The 25174-nt window shown below is 55.2% G+C and overlaps 4 protein-coding genes across 10 annotated transcripts; 2 read left to right on the top strand and 2 right to left on the bottom strand.

The window, feature by feature from the left end:
• Nucleotides 1-174: 174 nt before the first annotated feature.
• Nucleotides 175-7636, bottom strand: MCM7 (minichromosome maintenance complex component 7). Of its 2 annotated transcripts, XM_082361341.1 has the most exons (16): nt 6581-6756; nt 6374-6482; nt 6206-6285; nt 5736-5900; nt 5440-5564; nt 5186-5366; nt 4742-4879; nt 4303-4452; nt 3984-4098; nt 3761-3892; nt 3458-3541; nt 2780-3173; nt 2396-2479; nt 1625-1793; nt 740-849; nt 175-536 (listed from the first exon to the last, which is right to left on the bottom strand). In XM_082361341.1, the coding sequence occupies exons 5-16, from the start codon at nt 5517-5519 to the stop codon at nt 335-337; spliced, it is 1839 nt and encodes a 612-aa protein (XP_082217467.1). In that variant the 5' UTR covers nt 5520-5564; nt 5736-5900; nt 6206-6285; nt 6374-6482; nt 6581-6756; the 3' UTR covers nt 175-334. The 2 variants fall into 2 exon arrangements, with proteins under 2 accessions (XP_082217467.1, XP_082217466.1); XM_082361340.1 differs by lacking the exons at nt 6374-6482; nt 6581-6756 and adding an exon at nt 7478-7636.
• Nucleotides 7637-7760: 124 nt separating this feature from the next.
• Nucleotides 7761-11855, top strand: AP4M1 (adaptor related protein complex 4 subunit mu 1). The gene is made up of 15 exons (XM_082361391.1): nt 7761-7982; nt 8084-8172; nt 8550-8656; nt 8735-8831; nt 8962-9072; nt 9161-9241; nt 9455-9517; nt 9616-9682; nt 9786-9839; nt 9970-10076; nt 10178-10272; nt 10620-10664; nt 10896-10946; nt 11081-11192; nt 11364-11855. The coding sequence occupies exons 1-15, from the start codon at nt 7925-7927 to the stop codon at nt 11586-11588; spliced, it is 1362 nt and encodes a 453-aa protein (XP_082217517.1). The 5' UTR covers nt 7761-7924; the 3' UTR covers nt 11589-11855.
• TAF6 (TATA-box binding protein associated factor 6) lies at nt 11781-20559 on the bottom strand. Of its 5 annotated transcripts, XM_082361344.1 has the most exons (17): nt 20471-20559; nt 20028-20208; nt 16990-17120; nt 16475-16690; nt 16296-16382; nt 16016-16169; nt 15749-15805; nt 15545-15664; nt 15171-15316; nt 14995-15072; nt 14784-14885; nt 14495-14677; nt 14035-14109; nt 13781-13906; nt 13025-13198; nt 12528-12725; nt 11781-12385 (listed from the first exon to the last, which is right to left on the bottom strand). In XM_082361344.1, exons 4-17 carry the CDS (start codon nt 16628-16630, stop codon nt 12005-12007), a joined length of 2037 nt encoding a protein of 678 aa, XP_082217470.1. In that variant the 5' UTR covers nt 16631-16690; nt 16990-17120; nt 20028-20208; nt 20471-20559; the 3' UTR covers nt 11781-12004. The 5 variants fall into 5 exon arrangements, with proteins under 5 accessions (XP_082217470.1, XP_082217468.1, XP_082217472.1 ...); XM_082361342.1 differs by lacking the exon at nt 16990-17120; XM_082361346.1 differs by lacking the exons at nt 16990-17120; nt 20028-20208 and having other exon boundaries at nt 20471-20533.
• Nucleotides 20560-20788: 229 nt separating this feature from the next.
• On the top strand, nt 20789-25074 carry CNPY4 (canopy FGF signaling regulator 4). Of its 2 annotated transcripts, XM_082361402.1 has the most exons (6): nt 20792-21010; nt 22911-23037; nt 23136-23232; nt 23471-23593; nt 24098-24215; nt 24308-25074. In XM_082361402.1, exons 1-6 carry the CDS (start codon nt 20908-20910, stop codon nt 24439-24441), a joined length of 702 nt encoding a protein of 233 aa, XP_082217528.1. In that variant the 5' UTR covers nt 20792-20907; the 3' UTR covers nt 24442-25074. The 2 variants fall into 2 exon arrangements, with proteins under 2 accessions (XP_082217529.1, XP_082217528.1); XM_082361403.1 differs by lacking the exon at nt 23471-23593 and having other exon boundaries at nt 20789-21010.
• The last annotated feature ends 100 nt before the right edge of the window (nt 25075-25174 follow it).

Here is a 25174-nt window from a genome sequence, read left to right as displayed (position 1 = left end):
GTGGAGACCCAGTGCAGTCTCTGCCATCCGCGCCCGGCAGGCAGAGCAGGAACCCCCGAGTAGACTGACTTACGAGTGGCTGGAATGAGACAAGCGTAAAGGGAAAAGATGATGATAGATAGATAGGAACCTAGAAAACTCAAAATACCCTGTTTTAACAGAAGGCAGCAAATCTACAAACAAACACTTTATTAGCAAAAAGAATGAGTAATACAAGTACAGTTTGGGAAAAAGAGGGGATCCTCCTTTCCCCTCAAGGGCATCTCCAGATCTTTAAAGGAAGGGGGATTAGGACGATATGCAGAGTAGATACCAGCGTCTCAAGCGACTGGAATCACACAAAAGTGATGCGTGTCCGGGCAGTGTTGACCTGCCACACGTTCAGCTCCTCATACTCATCTAGGGCCGCCTGGAACTGAGCAGGTGTGAAGCCGCGAGATACACAGCGCTGCTCCGCCTCGGAAAACCGGACACTTCGGCCCTCTGAGACCAACTCACGGACAGTGGCAAATATCACATCTGCTGGTCTCTGGGTCCTGGAGGAAACAAGCATGGGTGTGCAAGCATGGGTGTGTAAGGTCGGGGTACAACAAGAACACCCAGTACCAACAGAACAGCAATGGTCAGTGTTAGAATTCTGAGGCCAACATCACAGACACAGGGACGCAGAAGCCACAGGATAAGTTTTCTGCTCAAGAAGGTCAAGGTGACCCCTGACATCCTTCACTAAGCCACTCACCTGGCTGTTTGCCCCTTGTCACCCAGAAGTGAGTCCTTGGACATCTCCATTAGCCGTATGGCTTCATTCACATCCTCCTTCTCCACAGTGTCCACCATTCGCAGACGTGCCTAAGGGGAAGGTAGGGAGAGATGGGAACGGGAGGAGGGGGGTGGAACAAAGTCAGGGACGCGCCCCCCCCCCCCCCAGCTCTAAGGTTGGGCAACCCATGTGTTCCTACTCACAAAGGAGTAGAGGCCCCTCCCCTCCCGCCAAGCATCCGCAGTGTGGGGCCGGCACTGTCAGACCGAGACAAGTGCAATGCCCAGGGCAGCGTCCAGCAATTGCCCAAGTCTCCGCCTCTCAACACTGGCCAGTCCCGGTGTTCAGCTGTCCTGTGAGGGAGACCAGACCCTTCTGAACTCCACTGGGCTCCCCACCACGACAGATGGAGCTTGGGGAGCTCAGCCAAGAAAGCAACTGGCAGAGAGGTAGTGTCCCTGGGGCTCGGGAAGTGCTAGCTCAGCAGTAGGTCAGGTAATCACACTACCTGCACGAACAGCACTTTGGAGCCCCCAGGACTAAGGTCCAAGATGTGAGGACAGAAATGAAGGTTCCTAGCACAGGATCTAGGACACAGGGAGTGCAGTTAACCCACCCACCCCCTCGGTGAGGTCGGAGCAGCAGGGAGAAGGCCCTTCCCTCCACGGACGCGGGGCGCGCCCTGCTGGGGCAGCAAGTACCCACAGTGCGGTAGCACGGACAGGACCACTATCTGCACTGTCAGCACTTTAGCCCCGGCAGGGCCTGAGCGGAGGGGGGGCAGCGAGAGAGGGGCCACGTCAAGGCAGGCTGCCCAGGAGAGCCCAAGCGGACCACCCTCCAGCAGGACAGGCTGGCACTCACCAGAGCAGTGGACAGACGCAGGATAGCCAGCAGAGTCCGGGCGGAAGTATAGGTGGCGTCCTTACTGGCCCAAGCCTCTCGCCTCATCTCCACGTACGCTGCTGTGATGTAGTCGGCCAGAGACTCCGGCACCGTGGGCTGCTTCTCCCGGCACGTAGCTATGTAACGTCTGTGGGAAAGCAGGAGCGGGGGGGGGGGGGGGGGTGCAAAGAGTATGTTTTTTCTGCATTAAGAGTTTTCCATTTAAGAAGACTTTGGCGGCGGGGCAGGGGGTACTTTTAAGTAGGAAAAACAAAGTCAGCAGATGAGTATTTGCTTGCTTAAATATCACTGATGGATTTCTCCAAATGCTGCATTTCAAGTTATTCCCAAATTTTTAGGAAAATGGCCTTTGCATGAATATGACAAATCCATATGACGGTTTTGTTAACTTCAAGAGAATAGGTAAAAGGAAGAAAAACTTGGGAGCCCCTGGACAGACTCCATGGAGAGAATAGTGCTATCAAGTATCCGTGCAGCAGGACGCAGCTTTGCCAAAAATCTGAACCTGTCTCAACCCTGAGATGGGCAGGTGGTGGAGGTAGCATGAAAGGCAGGTTCTGCGTCATGGTCTCCCATGGCCAGGCTGGGGGGACCTAGACTCACTGTTCTCAGACCCAGGACATATGGTGGAGGAGGAGTGAAAGCTTTTCAAGAGACGCACACCCAGGCCAAGACATTGCCACCCATGGCACCGGGACAAGTACACCAGTCCTCGCCCAGCTCTCCTACCTCATAAGCTTCATGTCCAAAGGTTCAAACTGGGCGGGGGGCTGCCGGCTGTGCTGGTGCACATAGGTGATGTGCTGGGCCAACCTGGGAAGAGGGGAGGCAAGTAGGAACCCTGTCTCTTTGGTGCTACACGTCACACCCGAACTCTACATCTTGGCCCCTCAGCTCTCCACCTCAAAGCCTGGCAGGGACAAACTTTCCCATTAAAAGACCATCAACATTTCAACCCTGACCCACTCTTAACAACTGTCGACCAGCCCCTGCTGTATGAGGGAAAGGTTCTGGAGTTTCCATGAGCAGACAATGAAGAGTTTTCTAATCTCTCCTCCCTCTCCAGAGACTGTCACTAAGGGGTGTCTTCCTTGAGGGCTGAGCTGCATTCACCTCAGGTCATTGTCTCGGTCGGGCCGGTCCTGGATCAGCCAGAGGAGGTCAAATCGGGAGAGCAGCGCAGCAGGAAGCTGTATGTTCTGCTCCAGGCTGCGGCGAGGGTTGTAGCGCCCGTAGGCAGGGTTGGCGGCAGCCAGGATGGAGCAGCGGGCATTGAGCGTTGTGAGAATGCCTGCCTTGGCGATGGAGATGGTTTGCTGCTCCATGACCTCGTGGATGGCCGTGCGGTCAGCCTCTGCCATCTTGTCAAACTCATCAATGCAGCACACACCCTGGTCAGCCAGCACGAGGGCGCCACCCTCCAAGGTCAGCTCTCCACTCATGGAGTCTCTCAGCACAGCTGCTGTGAGCCCCACTCCGGAGGAGCCGCGGCCTGTCGTGTACTGGCCTGAACAAAAGGGCCAGGGAGAAAGAAAATAGACGTGTTTAGAAAAAGCGAAGAGAACAAGGGAGCAACAACGGGGCAAAGGACAGAAGAAACAGGGCTAGTGAGGCAAGGCCTGTACTGAACTGCTCTGACCTAGCCAGGCCTTCCCGAGGCAGCTGCAGGGCTGTGGGTGGTGGCGCTGACCCAATCTCCATTCCCCAACGCTCCCAGAAGAGGACACACACGGAAGCGTGGTGGTCCTACTCCTGTCCTCAGTTTGCCTCTCCCAGGGTCTGACTACTCACTGCGGGGGGCCAGGCGGTCAATGTAAGACAGGAGCTGAGACTTGGCCACACCAGGATCCCCCATCAGGCAGATGTTGATGTTGCCTGGAGGAAGGGAAGGAAGCCCCTGAATGACTATTCCTTCAATGCAAGTTGTCCAAACACAGAGAAAAGTGCTTTCGAGATCTGCCCCCATCATGCCCAGCACCATTTCTTTTAATCCCACCCCGTGCCCATGAAGCCAAGACGCCTGCTCTTTTATTCTGTGACCTATGGGACACTGGCCCTGGTCACCCATCCTTTCTTCCTGAACGCTGCACTCACCCCTGATCTTCATGCCTCGAGGAGACTGGTCCACCCCTCCCACCAGCAGGAGCAGCAGCGCCTTCTTCACGTCTTCGTGCCCGTAGATCTCTGGGGCGATGGAGGCTGCCAGCTTTTCATAGAAATCCTCCTCTGTGGGAGAGGGAAAAGTAAGAGTGTTCCCCGGGGGATAAAAGGTGCTAGGATGAAACTCACACTCCCAGTGCTTCCCCTGACCCCTCACCTGCAATCTGCCTCAGTTCCTCCCTGCTCAGTTCTCCTGCCCCCGACTCGTCATCCTCACTCTTACTCATCTTCACAATCCGATGGGCTTCCAGGTAAGTTTCCGACAGTAAACCCTTGGGCAGGAAGATGCCAGGGTATAAATGAAGTTCTTTAACCTGCCCATCCACATGATTCCCTCAGGAGTTCCTGACAAAACCTTTCGTTCTGCTTTGCTTGGTGTTCTGCTATTGACACTTTTCTCTGTGGGGCTGGATAAGAATTAGGGGATGAGGAGAAACAGGGAAAACCACCTCCTCATTTTAAACTCCCTTTCTCACCTGGACCATCTGTCGGAACCCAGCGCGCAGGACTGGCAAGAAGATACCGGTGACGCTGACGTGGTCCCCGGGCTGGGCAATCCTTGTGTTCTCTCCTTCTACCAGCACCGTGATGCTGCGAGGGATATTTCCCACGGGCACTTGGTCGCTCTGGGGGAGAAGGGTACGTGAGACCTCCAAGGACTAACCTCCCCTCCCCAGGCACGCTGCTCTACCGCTTCCTGGCCTACTCAGCCTCACAGAAGCCGACAGGAGCGACGCTGAGCTCTCCTTTACCTCCTCCCAACTCAATCAGCAAGTTCCAGTTAAACCTCCCTGCTGCTCTTGATGACTTCTCTGCCTCAGCTCCTCTCTCTCTTGTTCTGCTTTCTTCCTTCTACTCCAGTGGACTCCCAAGCTCCACCTTCCCTGGGTCCTGGACCACACACCCCAAACTTACATGTTCTTGCATCTTCATCTCCTGGAATTTGATGAACTTGGAGCCACGTGTCTGTAGATACAGCCGCCCTCCTGAGCGGTTGGTCTGGCACTCCTGGCTCGGGCACATGATCAGAGGCATGAAAGTGGGAGACTGGATCTAGGATGCAAAAAAGGAAGCACCAAAGGAAATCATAAGGAAAGGAGCTCCTCAGGGTCAGTCACTTGAATCACATTCCTCTTTGTCGCAAAAACCATGGAACTTTTGAGAATGTCTTAAGTTATTCCTGGTGGATATCAACAGACACAAAAAACACAGAATGTATAGAAAGACCACTCCACGCTAGAATGAAGATGAAAAGTGAACACACCAGCATGTTTTACAAAAATCAGAGAAAATAACAAGTGAACATCAGCAGACAAAATTAATTCTTACAAAAACCACTGTTCATTGCTCCATACATACCGGCTGATAGGTCTCTGCCCCACACTGGTCACAAGTGTAAGTGGCCACCACCATCCTGGGTTTGACTTCAGAGACGCGAGTGACAATTCCACGCACTGTTACCAATTTCCCCACAGAGTCAGCCCGTACTTCCCGGATCACACGAGGCTTGTTACTACTGGGGCCTTGAAAATACAGCTCACTGAGGGAAAAAATCGTCGTTAGCAAGGCTCTGGGGATCAAACCCCACACCCTTCCCCACCGAGACCACTCACAATCTGCGCATGAGTTCAGGAGGATACTGGTTCTGGGGGCTCCGGGCTGCCCCAGGGTCCCGGCTCCGCTGCTCCATCATCAACCGGTGCTCAATGTAAACATCCAGAACATCTTTATTGACCACCTAAAGGAAAAGAAAGGAAAATAGGAAAAAATCAGGATGGTGAAAGGAGAGCGCATAAAGGGGGCCAGGCAGAAATCACCGCCCCCTTTCTGCCAGCTTGGAAAGCCAGCTTTCTGCCCCCAAGAACCTTCTCGAAAAAAACCTAAGGTCCATGCCCTGCATTTTTCTCACCTCCCTTTCCTTGTACTGAGGCAGCAGCTCTTGTACAGCATCAGCGAAGAGCCTGGCATAGCGCTTGGTGTTCTCACAAATTGAATCCACCAGCTCAGGGTCATCCTCAGCTACATCATCTAGGTCTATGTACACTGCCACTTGCTCCCGATGAGCCAATCGAACCTGGGGTGGGGAGGAGATAGCCACGGGGCCAAATTTACCTTACCGGTGTTGACAAGCAAAAATCTGTCACCACAAGCTCAGCACACAGGTCCCAGGCCCCACGTGGGAGAAACAGCAGTGTGAGACAGAACAAGACTCATTACTCAGCCCCCCGAACTCCTGAAAATACCTTAATTATTGTGAATCTAGTGATACACAGGTATCAGGTATGGTGCTAAACTTGTCACTTACCGAAAAATGCATTTGCTAACAGCTCTTATAACTGAAGTCACCGCCCCATTCCCTCTACCCAACCTTAAACTTACCAACTGGTTCCCATACTTGAACTGCTTCTTGCCAAATTCATCATCCTGGTAAAACTCTTGTAGGAACTTCTTCACCTTTTCTATAAAGAAAGCGTAAAACCGTGAGAATCAACCTTTCTTCAGATACCTTACTGCAAAACCCGTCTGAGAGAAATCTAAGAAACTCACCTCCATTTAAAATGAGATCGATGAACTCATCAATCGAAACAACATTCAAATAAGCCTACCTAATTCTCCCCAAACAGGGCAGAACTCTTTTTCACAAGCCTGTTTTGGCCTAGGGAAGAAAAAGTGGCCCCGGGCAGTTTAGAGTATTAACCAATACCCTCCCCGCAGAGGAATTCCACTCTCTGCCTTAGTTAGAAATCTCAGTACCGTTTCCTAAGGGCCTCCCACAGCCGGCAACACACTCAGGTCTCAAGGTTCTCAGCGTTTCTTCTACGCGTTTTGTTCTCCTTTTCTTTCGATCCCCTAAACCGCTGCTCTCACTGGGATCTCCGCCACCAGGCCCGTCCTCCGCCCCACCCCCTCTCCCGCCACGGCTTCCGCTCTTAGTAAACAAAGAAGCACATGGGCCCAGATGCCGCCGCCTCACAGCCCGGGATTCCTCCGCCCAGGGCGGGAGCCCGTCCGGCGATTGGCCGGCTCGTCAAGGGCCACACCGTCCCACCCCACCACTTCCTCCCTCTGCCTCTGATAAGCACCCCAATTCCAGGCAGGCCCCCACCCTCAGCAGCTCTCTCCGAGGCCACCGCGCGGAAGGACACTGTTTACACACGACACTCCTTCCAGCGGCGTCGCGCAACTTCCGCCCGCCTTCACTTCCGCTTGGAGGTGGGCCTAACGCGGCCAATCCCGGAGCGCAGCGGCCGGCCTGCCCAGCCCCCGGGCTTCGGCGCGTCTCGGGCGCTCCGAGCGCCTAAGAGCGCGGAAGGAAGTGGGACTAGGGGTGGCCGACCCTGAACCTTTGACAGGGTCCCCTGAGGTCCTGGTCTCCCCTTGGCGCGACCCTTCCTTCTGGAACTTAGAGCCGGGGTGCCCGCCCACCCAACACGACTCCTACTTCTTTCCCGTACGCGGTTACCAGCGTTCCCCCGACCTCGGCGCCCCGTGCGCATCGCAAGCACCGTGTGCCTCTAACCCGCCACCTCCCGACCCTGCCTCGGGCCTCGCGCGCCGAACTCGGCCCCCCGGGACCCCAGCTCACCCAAACAGGTGTTGACCAGGAAACTTCCCGCGCAGGACGCCCCTCCCACACTTGCAGACCCTCACCTTTCTCGAGCGCATAGTCCTTAAGTGCCATTGCTGCCGAGGGCTGTGCGGCAGCAGTTGGCGGGCTCTGAGCTCTCACTCCCCGGACAGCTAAAAACGTCCGCGCGGCGGACTGCGGCCGACCAACCGAAATTGGCGCGAAACGTCGCTCCCCACGTGACCAGCGCCGCTGAGTGCGGGCCAATCGGAGAAGAGCCCTCCGCCCCTCCCACTCGCCACGGGCCCCTGCCACGACCAATCAGTGGGCCAACCTGGGCTGAGTGACGGGGGAGCGGCGCGGGGGTCAGGAGGGAAAGGCTGGGCGAGGCTTGGGCGGGCGCCGGGTTTCCCGCGGTCGAAGGAGAATCGCTCTTAAAGGGCCAGCCCACTCGCGTCCTTTTGTTCCGGGGCCGCAGGGCGGGGCAGGACCAACTTTCGCTGTCTCCTGGTCTGCTCTCCAGAACGGCCATGATTTCCCAGTTCTTCATTCTGTCCTCCATGGGGGACCCGCTCATCTACAAGGACTGTATCCTTGGCCAGCGGGGCGGGGGGGAGGGGCTGGGTGGGACTAGTGCCCCCCAGCCAGCCAGTGTCGCCAGCTCCTTAGCTGTCCTTCCACCCGGTCAGTCCGCGGAGACAGCGGCGGCCGGGATGTGGCCGAGCTCTTCTACCGGAAGCTGACGGGACTGCCTGGAGACGAGTCTCCGGTTGTCATGGTAACCACTGGCGGGGGTGGGGTGGAGGGGATGAGCTTGGTGTGTCTGGGTGGGGGGCGCCTCCTCCCAGGGCTGTTTCCTTGAGAGCTTCCAGTTGGGGGGTACATTCCTCTAAATAATATTAATGGAAGTTTATTGAGCGCTCACAATGCACCAGGCACAGCTCCCCGCACGTCTCGATCCTCAGCCACTCTGGAGTAGGTACTATTATTAACTCCATTTACACATTAGGAAGCTGGGCCCTGGGGAGGTTTCGTACGTGGCACAAGTCACGCTGCTAGTAAGTAGAGGAATCAGGATACCAGCCCAGGTCTCATGGGCCAGGAATCACCACAACTCTTTCTTGCTAATGCTTTTTCCCCTTGCCTCTGCCTCAGCACCACGATGACCGTCATTTTATTCACATCAGACACAGCGGTCTGTATTTGGTGGCCACGACTTCAGAAAACATTTCTCCCTTCAGCCTCCTAGAGCTGCTCTCCCGGTGAGGAGGGCGGGGCTGGGCACCCGGGCGTGGGGGTCAGAGAGGAGGAGGGTATGCCCACTCTGTCCTGTTCTGCAGGCTAGCCTCGCTCCTGGGTGATTACTGTGGCTCCCTGGGTGAGGGGACCATCTCCCGCAACGTGGCTCTGGTCTACGAACTTCTGGATGAAGTGCTGGTGAGGCCCAAGGATGTCCCTCCCTGTCCCCCGTTCCCTGAAGATGCATCCCATGGTTGGGAGGCTGAGTCCATTCATTTTCACCCCTTCCCCCCCGACCATCCAAAGACTGCCCTTCCTTTGCCCATAGGACTATGGCTATGTACAGACCACATCCACGGAGATGCTGAGGAACTTCATCCAGACGGAGGCCGTGGTCAGCAAACCCTTCAGCCTCTTTGACCTCAGCAGCGTTGGCTTGGTCAGTCCAGGGACAGATGAGGCCAGGATTGAGGAGGGTTAGTGGGAAGTGTCATACGTGAGGATTGATTGCTTTGGATGATTTTCAGTTCGGGGCTGAGACACAACAGAGCAAAGTGGCCCCCAGCAGTGCAGCCGGCCGCCCGGTGCTGTCCAGCCGCTCTGACCAGGTGAGGGAGGGATTGATGGGTTCAGATCCTCGGATTTTTCTCTCAGCCCCCAGAGTCCAAGATCCCAGCATATCTTTCCACCTCCCCTAGACGTGGATGATCCCTTTCCTTACCCGTGTCCCCACCCCAGGGCTCCAGCCTCCACTGTCCTGTCCTTTCTGCCCGTCCACGTTAGAACACAGACAGATCAGTCCCCAATCCCTCTTTCCTTAGAGCCAAAAGAATGAAGTGTTTCTGGATGTGGTCGAGAGATTGTCCGTCCTGATAGCCTCTAACGTAAGTTTGGGCCCCCAGCCCTGTGGCTGAGGACAGGCGGCCTTTGGGAAGTGTGTTGGGGAGGTCACATCTGGGCATTGACCTCCTGTCACTCTCAGGGCTCGCTGCTGAAGGTGGACGTGCAGGGAGAGATCCGACTCAAGAGCTTTCTGCCCAGCGGCTCTGGTGAGCAGCCTGCAGACTGGACCAGGGTGGGGTTTGGGACAGGCTCCTTGGCGGCATGTATGGGGTATTTGGCAGCTTCTTCTTCTGTTCTTTCCTCTGACAGAGATGCGCATCGGCTTGACGGAAGAGTTTTGTGTGGGGAAGTCAGAACTGAGAGGTGAGGAGAAAGTGGGTCTTTCTCTCCTAGGTCGAGGTCACTGTCAAAGGTTTCATGGAGGGAAGTTAGAGACAGATCCCCACCCCCTCCCAAAATATCGGTTAGGAGAGGGGTCTTTCTCTCTTTGCAGGTTATGGGCCAGGAATTCGGGTGGATGAGGTCTCATTTCACAGCTCGGTGCATCTGGATGAGTTTGAATCTCATCGAGTCCTCCGCCTGCAGCCACCTCAGGGTGAGGTCAGGATCGGGCTGGCCTAGCACATTCCACCTACCGAGGGGAAGGGAGGCAGTTCAGGTGTGAGGAGACCAAACTCACCTCCGTTCCTCTCTGGTCTCAGCTGACCGTGATGAGATATCAACTCTCAGATGACCTCCCCTCCCCGCTCCCCTTCCGGCTCTTTCCCTCCGTGCACTGGGACCGAGGCTCAGGCAGGTGAGACCATTTCCCTGTTCTAGAACTTCTCTGGAGCCCAAGCCAACATGTGTACGCATGTACGTGTGTGTGTGCACACATACATACACATATCTGTTTACCTCTCGGACTGGCTGTGAAGGAGCGGTGGTGGTGGTGATATTGGCTCCGAGTTAGTAAAGGCACCCTCCCCCACAAGTGAACCCAGCTCCGTGAATGTAATGGCTCATGGAGTTGGGTGGATTTCAGCCCTTCTCTCTCCTTCTTGGGGCAAAATCCACACAGCCACACGTGGGGGCCCTGTGTGAGGGATGGTGAGATGCCGGTAGGGTAGGGCCTGAGTAACGGTGTTGTACCCTCCCACCCAGACTCCAGGTTTATCTGAAGTTACGATGTGACCTGCCCCCAAAGAGGTAAGTGGGGGTAGCCAAGCCTAGTCCAGCTACGTAGGGTAGGAGACAAGGCCAAGGTACCTGCTGTTTCCACCTTCAGGTGCAGCCACCAGCCTCAGAATCGTTTAGAGGCTCTGGAGTTTGGGAAGGGGGTGGGGTGGCACTTGTGCAGAACTCCAGTCGTGACATTAATGAAGAGGGGACACGTCACGACCTCCTGGGGCTGTGACTCTGTTCCTTTTTCCCTTGCAGCCAGGCTCTCAACGTCAGGCTGCACCTTCCCCTGCCACGGGGGGTGGTCAGGTGAGCATGTACGCACCGTGGGCCCGCGGGTGGGTTTACCAGCCTCTCTGGACAACAGGACGGCACTGGGGGAGGAGAGTGGGAGCTGTGGGATGGCAGGGCTAACCCCAGCACCTTTCCTCTCCCGACTCCAGCCTGTCTCAGGAGCTGAGCAGCCCAGAGCAGAAGGCAGAGCTGGGGGAGGGAGCCCTTCGCTGGGACCTGCCTCGGGTGCAGGGAGGCTCTCAGCTCTCAGGCCTTTTCCAGGTATCAGCCGCTGAGTCTCGAAGGCCCTCTCCTCCCACCTCCATTTTCAGCCCTGACCCATAGCCTCCTAACGCGGTCGGTCAGCGCGGTCAGCTTCCTGGCCCCTTGGCTCCCCTGCCCTCCTTCCTGTTGAGGCCTTCAGCGCCCTCCTCCTGCCTCTGCCCCTCACAGATGGACGTCCCGGGCCTCCCCGGGCCTCCCGGCCAAGGCCCCGCCACCTCGGCTCCTCCTCTGGGGCTGGGCCCCGCCAGCCTCTCGTTTGAACTTCCCCGGCATACATGCTCTGGCCTCCAGGTTCGCTTCCTCAGGCTGGCGTTCAGACCATGCGGCAACGCCAATCCCCACAAGTGGGTGCGACACCTAAGCCACAGCGATGCCTACGTCATTCGGATCTGAGGCTCCCAAACGACGACACAGGTGGCAAAGGAGGTGATCTGTGCATCAGGAGAAGGACGATGTTTCCTCTCCCAGCATCCTGGCCTGTGGCTGTGGCTCTGGCTGGAAGAGTCCTGACTCCTAGAGAGTAGGGGGACTCCACGGGTCCGACCGCCCGTCCGTGGGATCTGACCCAGGAAGGACTGAGGTGGATCACAATTTAAAAATCAAGCTTTTATTCTGAGGAACTGACTGTACAATACTGAAAGAGAAAGTCACGTGGGGGAAGCTGACTACTATTTCCTTCCACCCAGCGTCTGTGCGTGTGTGTGTGTGTGTGTGTGTGTGTGTGTGTGTGTGAGAGAGAGAGAGAGAGAGAGAGAGAGAGAGAGAGAGAATACAGGGGAGAGAAGAAGGTCAGCAGACGTGTGACAGCATCAAGGCGCAGGCGGAGGGGAGCCAGATCCGGGGGGCTGTGAGCCATTAGCCTTCGGAGTCCCTGGAGCGGGAGGGGGGCTCTCCCCAGTTTCCGGTTTCCCCCCGCATAGGGCGCTGACCCCAAGCGGGGAGGGGGCTGAGGTCGGGGGAGGGGCTGGAGAAGGATGGGAGGTGGGGCCTCCTTTGCCCTCCCCTGTGGGGGGAAGAGAGACCACGATGTACTTCTGGACACTGCCGGGACCAGAGGGGGCAGTGCTGGGGGGTGCGCTTGTGGCGGTGGAGACCAGCTTGACGATGGGCTGCACGCTGGGGACGGTGGTGGTGACAGGAGAGGTAGTGGTGGAGCCTGAGCCAGGGGCCGAGGTGCTGAGGGACAGGACCTGGGCGGGAAGAAAGGCAGTGCCGCTTGCCTTGTACTCTCCCCACACCCAAGGCCGGGGGTACTTCCCTTGCTTCAGCCAAATAATCAGTGACCTGGTGACACAGCCCCCACCACCCCTGGTCCCACACGGCGCCACATACCTGCTGGGTGGATGAGGCGCTGGAGGAGGATGACATGACGATGAACTTGGTTGGGGGAGGGGAAGGCTGAGGTGGGGCAGCAGCTCGAGCGGACACCAGTGTCTGGACAGGCAGCGCGATGGAGCCAGGGACCTTCAGCAAGCCAGGGGTCCGAGGGCCAGGCTGGGGGGCCTGTGAGAGGGTCAGCGTGGGCCGGGGCTATAGGAAGAAGCAGCAGGAAGAAAACGTCACCATCTACGAAAACTACCAACTATGGAAAGAAGGGCTCCTCTTGCTCCTCAGTGGGTCTCACTGGGTTTGGGGCATCATCACAAAGGGGGCCTAGACACCCCCAAAGACGGCTGACTCAGGGGGCCCTGTGTTTTACAAAAGTCAGTGTGTGTGCCCGAGTACGTGGTGTCTGTCTGTGCGTCCCGCCCGGATGGGAACCACCGCCGTGTTTTTCTTCATTTCACCGTACCGCGTGCTCACCTGTCCTCCCCGGACCCTGTACTGACCTGGGTGATGGTCAGGGTGGTCCTGTTGACCTGCTGAGCCTGCAGAGCAGCCTGGGCCCGGGCCTTGACAACGTGGGAGCAGAGCAGGGGCCCGAGGGACCCAAATTCTGCCCGATAGGCATCCTGATTGTCAGGCGGTGGGCGCAGCTTTGCCAGAACAGGGGCACAGTGTTTCTGCAGAGAAGAGCAGCCAGGTAGAGGGAGGGCAGTGACTGAGAATCGTGACGGGGGAAGGGGTGAGAAAGGAGGTCACCCACTATTTCAGTGTGTTCCTGCTGGAAGCCAGGCTGTGCTGGGTTATCAGTGTGTAAGGAATGCTGTGGTTTTTCTTCATAGAGAACTTGGGCACCAGCTGGTGGGAGTGGAGAACTTGCTGAGTAATTACGCTGGTGATATCTAAGGGCCAGCCGGTCCACAGGGCATGTGCCTTGCACAGAATGGGCCAGAGTGATGCAGAAGCATCAGGGGCAGTGCAGGCTTGAAGTCACAGGCTGAGAGTTAAGACTCTTATTTCTTACTTAACCCCTTAGTGCCTCAGTTTTTCCAGCTGCGAAACAATATGGGACTCTGAGGTGTGCCCTGAACGTAAGAGGCGAAGATGGGGTAGATGAATGGAAGATGCTGTATGTTTGCTAAACATTGTCCTTGTGTGTGTGTGTGTGTGTGTGTGTGTGTGTGTGTGTGTGTGTGTGGTGGGGGGTGGAGAGGGGGATCAGCGGGAAGAAGTGGGGGAGGGCGGGGTTGGGGCTTCGTCACCAGGAGGAGGCTCTGCACGTGGTCAGCCCCGATGCGGTCGATGTTGCTCAGCACGGGGCCATCCAGGACCCCGCGGATCCGCTCCCCCTCCTGCTGTAGCCGCGGCAGAATCAGAGTCTTAATCACCTGTTGGAAGAGAAGGGGAGAAGCCGGGGCCCTGGGGTCACCACAGGGTCTCCCGGATCAGGGGGCCGTTGCCCACTCTGACCTCACGATCCCCCCCCCCGCCGGGGCTCCCCGCGCTGGGGCCTAACGTCGTGTCCCAGCTCTGCCAGGCCTGCGATGGAGCCGTAGCGCGTTGTCCACGGGGTTTTCTCGTCCACCCAGCTCTGTAAGGGGATGGAAAATAAACCCAAACAAAGGGGTGTGAAAAGCTAACTACTAAGGACCAAAGTCTCTCATACACACATTTTCCTTGTAAACCATTAAGACATAACAGCTCCTTCCCAGCCAACCTCTCCTCCCCAAAGTAGCCACTATTATGACCTCTACCACCAGAGATTAGTTTTTCTGGTTTTTGAACTTTAAGTAAATGGAATCACACAATTAGGAAAAAAAAAAAAGACACTACAGATGCAGCCCAAGTCCCAGTCCCCCCCCGCCCCCCGCCCTCTTGCCCCTGGTTTCCAGCATCACTTCCTGCGGCCACACTGGTTTGAGTGAAGCTCTCCTTGTTCTGGTGGCAACCCCGGGTAGTGATGGGCAGCGGCTCACCTTGGTGAAGGTCTTGGTGATGCGGGACTGGATGTTGTTCGTGGTCGTGCTGAAGTGCTTGCAGATCTGGGCCACCAGGCGGGCGGCAAAGTCCCGCAGCGCCCAGTGGTTGTCCACGTCTGGCCGCAGGCACAGCTGTCTGCTCACGATGCAGGTCATCACGGCCGGGATCAACTCGTGCACCTAAGGCAGAAGCCTCGAGTCAGCTGATTCTGACAAGTGGTCTCCTGTGGGTGGCGGCAGGGTCCCCAGAGCCTGGGATGAGAGGTGGGCGGGCAGGTCCACTCACGTATTTCTCTAGATACAGAGTAGGGTTGTCCATCAGCGCCTTCACCATGCGCATCAGGTAGATGAGCAGGGCCAGGTTGTTCTGCACCACGTTCACGCGCACCTGGTTGCGGGGAGGGAAGCGATGGGGCAGCGGGACCCTTCCGGTGAGCTTCCTCTCCCTCCTCACCCCGGAACCTCGTCCTAGGTGCCCCCCTCCCGCGTCCTCTCACCCCCTCTGAGATGAAGGTGCTGAAGCGCGGCAGCATCTGGTAGAGCCCCGGATCCGTGGCGATGCTCTGCAGAGCCTCCTGTGGGGGGAGGGGAGCGAGTGAGGAGGGGCCGACACTGGGGGGGGCGGGGCGGGGGGCCTCCGAGGGGTAAAGCCAGGACGGGGGCGGGGCCTCACCGCTCGCTTGGCCTCACACGAGCCCACACAGGCTTCTGTGATCTCCTTGTAGTACAGCTGTTGCTCCACAGACAGCTCGTGGATGCTCCGGGGCTTCAGCCGCAGAGGGGCCCCCTCCAGCAGGGGTGGCGCCTTCTTCTCTTTCCCTGTGTGAAGTGGGAAGGCAGGTTCAGAAAAGAAAGCTCCAGAGGAGGCCTCAGCACCAGACAAACCTCAACCCTCACCTCCCCCACCCAGGGAGACCCAGTTTCCCTTGCGCTTCTTGGTCCTCTCTGGGGCTCCTGGCCTGAGGTCTCGCCCTCTGCCCTGACCTCACCCACTTCACAAATGACCATCTGGCTTTGGGGCAAGGGGCCTGGCCCAGCAGTACTGACCTTTGCCGTCAGCTGGAGTGGCCCCCTGACCTTTGCCTTTCAAGGGGCCGTCTTCCTCCTGGCCCGGCTTGGCTGACTTCAGGGGCTCTGTGGCCTCAGCCTTCTGCTGCTCTTTGGGAGCTGGTGGGAAAGCGGTCAAGGTAGGAGATGTAAAGGGAGGAGGAGGGAGAGGGGTGGGTGCTGGACGCTGGGCACGGAGGTTACCTGGGGGTGGGTTCTCTGGAATAGCTGGCTGGCAGCCTTCAATGCTCAGCCAGTGAGCTGCAAGGAAGGAAGGCGTCAAGGTGAACGGCTGAGCGCAGACATCAGGAAGGCCCTCCACACTAAGGGATGCGTGCTTTCCTTCCTGTTCCTCAGCAGGGATCTCACACTGAGGGCTCCTTCACCGTGTGCTTCCTCACACCCATACGCATTGCTCCTTCCCCCCTTCCCCTCCTCCCCATCCCCTGCTCTCCCCTCCCCTTCCCCAACCTTTGAGGCAGACATCCAGGGGCACCCGGGGCAGAGGGGTATTGATGATGTCGCTCAGATCAACCTCCTTCTCCTCGTAGAAGTAAAGCTCCCGGCCGCCACCAGAGGCGAAACGGAAAGGAATGAACTCCTGAGCGTGGAAGCCATACAGTGGCTACAACAGGACGGAGAGAGACGCTGGGATGAGAAGGGAGCCCAAGCAGGCAGGTCTGGCTGAGGCAAATGTACCGTCTGGGAGGTCTCAGTACCCTGCCCCCTCAGTCCTGTGCATTCCCATCACCTCGACGTTCTTTAGCTTCAGTGCGTAGTCAATGTCACTGGTGGTGAGCTTCTGCCGCTTCCCCATGTGCATGAACTTCAAGGCATCCTAGGGGTGGGAGGACAGACGTCAGCCCGAGACCCTGGGGAGGAAGGCGGCCTGGGCAGCACCCTCCATACAGTGCGGGGAGGCCAGGGTACCTGTGCAATCTCCTTGATGCGGTAGCTGACCTCATCTGTCAGCAGCTGGCAGGTCTCCTCCTGAATCTGAGCGATGCCCATGGACTCGGCCACCACCTTCATGGACTCCGAGGGCAGCACGGTGTTGCTCAGCTTCAGCTTCTTCTCCTCAGCCATTCTGGAGCCCCTCCTTCCCTCCCCCAAAGGAAGATGCCCCAGGGCGGAGAGATGGAGACCCTGGCAGGGGGGTGAGAGGAAACGTGAGAGTGACATCCCAAGAAGAGGGGCTGTCCGTTCAGGAGGGGCCACAACAAAGGGAGGACAGTGGAGAAGTGAGGAGGGAAGGGGCTCGGGGGGTGCCCTTTGTCCATCCCCACGTGAGCAGCACGGGCTGAACAGGAGGAGGTAGCACTTGGACCCAATTCGACACAATTTATCGAGCTGATTCTATGCCAGGCACAGTACAAGTGAGGTATAGTGGAATGATCTCAGCTCTCAGTTTAAATCCCAGCCCCAGCACTACCTAGCTATGTTACCTGGGCAAGCTACTTAAATTCTCCCAGCTTTGGGTTTCTTCTCTGTAAAATGTGGAAAGCATCTTTTTTCCCTAAGGTTGTTAATGTGCCTGCTTTCATGTGTCTTGCTCCGTCATGCATCATTATTCACACTTGACAAAAAGACAACACTGGTTAAAAACAACTCTCCCTGTCTGAGCCTGTGTGCCCTTACAGTTGAACGTGATGAGAAAATGCACAACCATCCTGACCAATGTGCACTTTTTTCATGGCCACGAACTTCAAACGGGCCCTTAATGCTGCCTGATGGTCCTACATTTCAGTGCAGCCAGGTTCCCTCTGTCTCATCTGACACCTCTTCTCCTCCCTGATTTTTGGCCAGGAGAAGAGACCTCCCCAGGCTCCCACCACCACGTCCACCCACTGAGCAGCACCGGCGCCCACATGCTCTGCCTTCCCTGTCACTGTAGAGATTCTGGTCATGCCCCTCCCCAACTCAAGCATCCCTCCAGCATTCCCCACCCTCCCTGCATCATCGTCAATTCCTCGACCTACCAGATCACTCCCGTTAGCCCTACAAAATGCACTTATTTCTCCCATCTTCAAAATACAAAACAGTGGTCCACCCATACCATGGGATATTTTTCAGCCTTAAAAAGGAAGGAAGTCCTGACACACGCCACAACACAAATAAACCTTGAGAACATTGTGCTAAGTGAAATAAGCCAGTCACAAAAGGATAAATACTGTATGGTTCCAATTATATGAGGTTCTTCGAGTAGTCAAATTCATAGAGACAGAAAGCAGAGTGGTGGGTGCCAGAAGCTGGGAAGGGGACAAGGGGGAGTTACTGTTTAATAGGTACAGTTTCTGTTTTACAACATGAAAAGCATTCTGGAGATGGATGGTGGTGATGGGTGTGAATGTACTTGATGCCCCTAATGTGTACACTTAAAAATAGTTAATATGGTACGTTTTATGTTATGTGTATCTCACAATTAAGAATTTTTAAAAAATCTTGGACTTCCCTGGTGGCACTGTTAAGAATCTGCCTGCCAATGCAGGGGACACGGGTTCGAGCCCTGGTTTGGGAAGATGCCACAGGCCGCAGAGCAACTAAGCCCATGCGCCACAACTACTGAGCCTGCACTCTAGAGCCCGCGAGCCACAACTACTGAGCCCGTGTGCCACAACTACTGAGCCTGCGCTCTAGAGCCCGCAAGCCACAACTACTGAGCACGCGTGCCACAACTACTGAGCCCGTGTGCCACAAGTACTGAAGCCCGCACACCTAGAGCCCGTGCTCCGCAACAAGAGAAGCCACCGCAATGAGAAGCCTGCGCACCGCAATGGAGACCCAACGCAGCCATAAATAAATAAATAAATAAATAATTTAAAAAAGAAAAAAACATCTTTTCTTCATCCCACTTTCTCTACTAGCGATACTCTGGGGGTTTTTTTTGGCTCCTCTTTGCAACAAAACTCCCTGAAAGAGCTGTCTTATCTCTAATTCCTCTTGAACCTACTCTAGTCACGCTTTTGACTCCATCAGGTGCCTGAAACCACTCATCAAGGTCATTGTGACTCTACATTGTCAAATCCAAAGTCCCATCTCCTTCCCCATCTTCCTCGACCTCTCAGCAGCACAGAGCATAGTTGCCTACTACCTTGTGGAGACACTGTCTTGACACCACTGCTACCCCACCTGCTCTTGGTTTTCCTCCTCCTTCACTGGCCACTTTCTCTACGTTTCCTCTGCTGGTTCTTCCTCTTCTCCTCGTCTGCTTGATGTTGCAGTGCCCTGGGCTTGGTCCTTGTACAGCTATGAGCTATACTTATTCCCTTGGTGACCTCAACCATTCTCACAGCTTTCAGTATCGCTTATAGGCTGATGATGGCATATTTATATCCCCAGCCCAGAGCTTTCTTCCTAACTCCAGACTTGTATATCAAACTGACTACTTAGAATCGCTTCTAAACTGAACTCCTGATGACCCCCACCCCACCAGCTCCAGCCTCGGCTTTTCTCATCTTCATAGCAACGCCATTCATCCAGGCGCTCATTCATTATGTGAGCCCTCACAGCAAATCCACCAGGTGATCCAACCTGATCCGCCACTCCCACTGTGTGGCCAGCTCCCCAGCATCTAGCCCCTGGGGAACTTCAATAGCCTCCTGATAAGGTCTTCCTGCTTCCATCCTTGCTCCCTACATCTATTCCCAACATAGCAACCAGAGTGATTCTGTCAAAAAGTAAACCACATTGGGTCATTTCTCTGCTCAAAACCCTGCACTGGCTCCCAATGTGCCACAGAGTAAATTCGAAATCCTTATTATGGTCTACAAGCTCCTTCGTGATTTACTCTCTCCCCATCGCATCTCTGACCTCCTTTCCTTCCTTCTTCCACGTTGATCCAGCCCCACTGTCCTCCTTGCTGTTCAAACATTTGCTCTATTCCCTCTGCCTGGAATGCTCTTCCCCAGATGTTCCCTGGCTGCCTATTCCCATCACCCCGTTTAATACTGCACCCCACCCCCACTCTGCTTTTAAAAAAAAATTCCCAAGGAATTTAACATCTGTTGATGTATATTGTATTATTTCTTATTGTTTATCACCACCACATCTCCCCTTCCCACACTGTGTGGACAGAGATCTTTGTTACATTCACTGATGTATTCTGAGACCCCGGACTGGCTCCTGAGACACACTAGATACTCAATAAATACCTGTTGAATAAATGAATGAACTGTAAGGCTTAGGAATTAGATGCTCACTAAACCCTCAGTACCACTGTTATCAAATGAACAAGATATAGGCCCAAGCTTGGAATCTACTTTGTGTCCAAAAGGAAAGTGGCTCGCTTCAAGCTGGCATTAGGAAGACTAATGTCAAAAGTGTTTTGAACTGACTGCGAGGTGTATGTGGAGGGCGGGTGTGGGCCTGATGGAGGGGCGGGAAGATGGGGGCGAAATACAAGTTAGTTCTTCTCAGACCATCCCAGGTCTCCTCCCCCGCTTTTATAAGCCTTATCTGCAGGGAACACATTTATTCAACATACTCTGTGCCTGGAGCCGGGTATACAGGAGGCGGTCATGTCCCAGTTCCCTGGCGAACTCCTACTAATCCTTCAATACCCCGCGGTACCCTCTGCCAGTAAAGGCTCAAATAACACGCCACGGCCTCAGGAAACCTCAGATCAGTGGAGTCGGCAGGAAGGCTTCCCAGAAGATTAACTTGACCTAGATCCGTGTAGCAGTTTCCCCAGCAGGGAAGCAGGTCTAAGGTCCCCAGGCAATGGGTACAGCGAGAAAGAAGGCGTAGAGAGCCCACCTCATCCCCCCAACATCCCTCCAAGGCACACGCACCGTCCCCACGCGCACGGACACACAACCAACCGTCCTCCTCCGGGACCCCACACGGGCCCTTCAAAGGGTCTAGTCCCGGGTACCACTCAGACCCGCCCCCGCCAGTCGAGCGCCCAACGCAGGAAAAGCCTCTCACCGCCGCCAAAGCGCCGCTCACCCGGCGCTCGGCGCCATGTTGGCCCCGCCCCCTCCAGGAACAGGTCCTGGCAGAGACCGAGAGCAGGTCACTGCCCCTTCCACGAGCCGGAATAAGCCCCCTAGGCTCACGGCCTGAAATTATATAAAAATGCTGTCTCTGTGCCTAAGTGTAAGGAGCACACCCTCTTGCTGTAATTACTTCAGTTTATTCCTTCACTATCCGGCAGCCAGGACCTTTGGGAGGCGCCACAAAACCAGGCGGGGAAGCCCGCCCCGCAGCGAAGCCCCGCCCACTTCGAGCCGGCACTGCGCTTGCGCTTCCCATGCCAGGCTGGATTAAAGTTGCAGCCGACAGCCTTGGGATTTAAAGGGCCCGCTGCCTGCCCGAAGTTGGTTTGAAGGCAGGAGGTGGTTGGCTGTGGACGGCACTTGATCATGGGACCTGTGCGGTTGGGAATGTTGCTTTTCATTTTGACTGTGTCTGGGACGCCGAAGGAGGAGGACGATAACACAGAACGCTTGCCCAGCAAATGCGAAGGTATCTAAAGGGAGTAGCCCCTATTCGCATCCCTCTGCCCCACCTTCGTCTGGGCCAGATCAAATGGACCGTGATGGGTGGGTCACCTGACCTCCTTCAGGACCTGAGGGAGGTTCTGATGGAGCCTGGTGGAATTCGAATGGGGTCAACGGAGGGAACACATAGCGCTACCCCAAAACTATGGCACTACAAGTCCCATGAGACATCCAGAGGGAGCCCGCTTTTTCTTGCTGGTTTGGGCCCCCCAATGGTTTGTGGGAATTGTAGTGCAGAGACTATCGGCCCAGGACTGACCACTTTACTGAGCATCGTGTGTGTGAGTGTGTGCGTCTCCTCCATGCCACCAGACCTAAATCTGAAGAGCCTGCAGGAGTGAGGTGTCAGGCTCATTACCTGTGGACATCCTCTCTCCACCCCGGCGGAGACGCTCCCAAATTATAGGCCCCACGCCCTCCTGAGGGGGTTTGGGAGTGAGTATGTCAGCCTTTGAAGCTCATAAAAGAAAGAGGAGGCCACACAACTGGGAGAGGTTCCCCATAATTGTGAGGTTTTGCAGAGGGTGTGTGCACTGTATGGCTTTTACAGTGAGCAGCATCTTCTGTGGCTGTATCACCTATGGGGCCCAGCTGGGAGGGGGCACTTCAGAGTGCCCTGGTTCCCTGGTTTGTTGCCTCCCTGGCTTTAATTTCTTCCTGGATTCTTTTCCCCTTCACCTCACTCCATGCTGCATTTCAGTAGCCATGTTCCTCCTGACTTGGTCCTCATCTCTCCTCTCCTTTCATTCAAGAGTCCCTACTCTTAACCCCCTACACCTGTCAGTCTTTCTAAACACGGACTCAATTGTGTACGTCCTTGCTTTAACACCTCTTCAGGCCTCCTGCTGTGATTAGACTACAGCCAACGTTTTTGGCATAGCATCCAAGTGTTTGTGGTCTGGCCTCCATCTTTCTTACATTTCCATACCCCACCTCCCATCCCCAAAGTGCCCATGCTTCAGCCATATTGAACTTCTCAGCGGTCACTGAGGCTGCCTCATCCTCTCACACCTCTCTGCCTTTGCACATTGTTGTTTTCCTTTTCCTGGAATGATCCTTGCCCTTCTGTATTTGGTTCTTCAAGACCCAGTTTAAATGTCACCTCCTTTGGAAGCCTCCTTCCTTATCTGTCACCTCCCACTGCACTGGAGGGAAGGAGAGTACCTGTGTCTCCCTGTGTATCCTTAGCATAGTGCCATAGGCACATTTGGGACACTTTGGCTCCTTGCCCCTGTGTTTAGTTTGCTTGGCACTTCTGTATAGGCCTGTCCTTTTCTTGGGACCCACTGGTGCTGGGAAGACAGTGGTGGAAGAGACACAATGCTCATCCTTGAGGAAATCGTAGGCTAGTAGGAAGTCCATGAATGACCACTGAATGAATTTTGCATTTCCTAGTGAGATTAAGTCTCTTGGTAGAGTCCATTACACAATATTGTCATTATCTTTTTATCTATCCCCAGAGACATTGGTAACGTCCTGTGGATAGATCATGGGTCTTATTGCTCTCTGTATTGCTATTGTGCATCCAGAAGGGGCTCAATAAATAACTGCAGAAAACAGCAAACACTTAGGCAGTGTTCACCACGTGCCAGGCACTATTCTTGGGGCTTTACATAGATTGATTGATTTAATCCTCACCACACCCCTGTGAGGGAGGTACTATTATTATCTTCATTTTAGAGGTAAAGAAACCAAGGCACAGCAGGATTGTCACCCAGCTACTAAGTGGCTGAGTCAGGATTCCAGCCTTGCCAGGCTGGCTCCAGAGCCTGCACCCATAACCATTGTGCTCTGCTGCCTTTGCTTATCTGCCGAATGAGTTGCTGGTATGTTTGTTTGTCTTTCACGTCCCCTTGGACATCTAGTATGTAAACTGCTGAGCCTGGAGCTACAGGAAGAGCTGAGTCGCACTGGCCGATCTCGAGAGGTGCTGGAGCTGGGGCAGGTGCTGGACACAGGCAAGAGGAAGAGACACATCCCTTACAGTGTTTCGTGAGTTCTTCTTGGTGTTCTTCCACCTTCCAATCCCTGAAGGAGCCCTGGGAGCGCCCACAGCATCCAGGGAGTCTTTGTTTCCCCTCTTCCCACAGAGAGACAAGGCTGGAAGAGGCCTTGGAGAATTTATGTGAGCGGATCCTGGACTACAGTGTTCATGCCGAGCGCGAGGGCTCACTGAGATATGCCAAGGTCAGACTCTTCTCCAGGGCAGGATCCCATCTCTCAGAAACTACAACCTGTACCCCGAGGTCCTCACGATGTCTGCCCAGCTCCCCCCAGCTCTGGAGTGTCCCCTCCCCATCGTAGACTCCCTCGTCTCTTCCCTGTGGAACTCACCGGGGTCTCCAGTAGTTGACAAAGCTGATATGGCAAAAAGGGGAGGAGGCAGGGCAGTGGCCTGGGCTGATCTCAAATTCCCATCTCTCAGGGGCAGAGTCAGACCATGGCAACGCTGAAAGGCCTGGTGCAGAAGGGGGTGAAGGTGGATCTGGGGATCCCTTTGGAGCTGTGGGATGAGCCCAGCGTGGAGGTCACGTTCCTCAAGAAGCAGGTAGGATAGGATACTGCACTGCCCAGGGAGGTGAGAAGGGAACCTGAGAGGGGAGCTAGATCCTAAGGAGGTCCGTCTTTGAGCAGAGCAGGGACTCTGCCATTGACTGAAGTGGGCCCAGGAGCATATCAAGAAGTAATAATGGAGGCTAATGATATATACTGCCACTTACTGAGCACCTACTGTGTGCCCGATTTGGGGCCACATACTTTCCAGCTGCTGCCTCATTTTACCCTCACAACAACCTGATGTGGTAGGTACTATTACCACTTCCCATTTTACAGGCAAGGAACTGAGACTCGGAGTATAATAACTTACTTGGCAGAGTAGGTGCTGGTAAATGTCTGTTGAATGAATGAGGATCACACATCTAATGAGCCAAGTTTAACCTCCTGGTTCCCTGCCTTTCTGAAGTGGGGTGGGGAGACAGGGAGTGAAGAGCAGAGAGGAGGGTCTGCAGAGGCCAGCAGAGCAGTTACCCTTCTGACCTTTCCACCTGACCAGTGTGAGACGATGCTGGAGGAGTTTGAAGACGTCGTGGGAGACTGGTATTTCCACCATCAGGAGCAGCCCCTTCAGCATTTTCTCTGTGAAGGTCATGTGCTCCGAGCTACTGAAACTGGTAAGCCTTGGGGCTGGCCCCTTTCTTGCCAGGCCACAACCTTCCCTCTCCCCAGGACCAATGTCTAAATTGTTTTCTATCACCCAACCTAGCATGTCTACAGGAAACTTGGACTGGAAAGGAGAAGCTCACAGATGGGCAAGAGAAGACGGAAGAGGAGGAGGAGGAGGAGGAGGAGGTGACTAACACACCAGGCCACCCCAAGCATGACCCAGAGGAACTCTGACCTTTGCCTCTGAGCCCCCAGGAGGGACAGGGGTCTTGGAGAAGAACCCTCTGAAGTCTGAGCGCTCCCTGCCCCACAGCTTTCAGAGTGTGTGTATGTGTGAGTGACCCCACCCTAGAGCCTGTAGCTCTTCTCTCCCGTGTAGTCTCAGGCAGGATCCTGGTGGTGCAGCATGGCATAGCTATGGGGAGAAAAGTGGGAGCAGTAGGTGGAAGCCCGGCGCCGACAGATGAGTCCTCTACCTGCCATTTATCCCCTTGTCAGGTGTGTGTGGTGACAGTATTGAGATATTTAAATATGTCCGCTACTCCCCACCGGACCCAGAGGTCAACATGGCTTAGAAGCAGTGGACCTTGGCAAAGTCACTTTGCCCCTCGAGGGTCTGTTTTTAGACTCATAACAAAGAAGCAGAATGGACATTCTCTACGACCTATACACGCTGCCGGCGTCTAGGAGGCTACATGCCAACAATCTGTGAACGGGAAGGGGACACTGGATGGGGAAGGAGTAACACTGATAAGTTAGCTGGGGTAGACACTTGGTCTACTTCATATTAATTTCACTGCGGGGCCACCACGTAATAGCAAAGGTGCCAAATTTTCTATAACGCTAGTAAACTTTTTTTAAATATCAGCTGAGCCCCAAATTTCAAACAACTGCCGTGCACACATCTTAGCTGGCCGGTACGGCAGCGCCCAGTGAATAGGGCCGTTGGTCGCCGTCCTGTTAAAAG

This window comes from Balaenoptera borealis (assembly GCF_965194805.1).
Source record: "Balaenoptera borealis genome assembly, chromosome: 16".
Taxonomy (NCBI): Eukaryota; Metazoa; Chordata; class Mammalia; order Artiodactyla; family Balaenopteridae; genus Balaenoptera; species Balaenoptera borealis.
The sequence above is the reverse complement of the archived record's forward strand: the minus strand, read 5'-3'. Positions and strand labels throughout refer to the sequence as shown.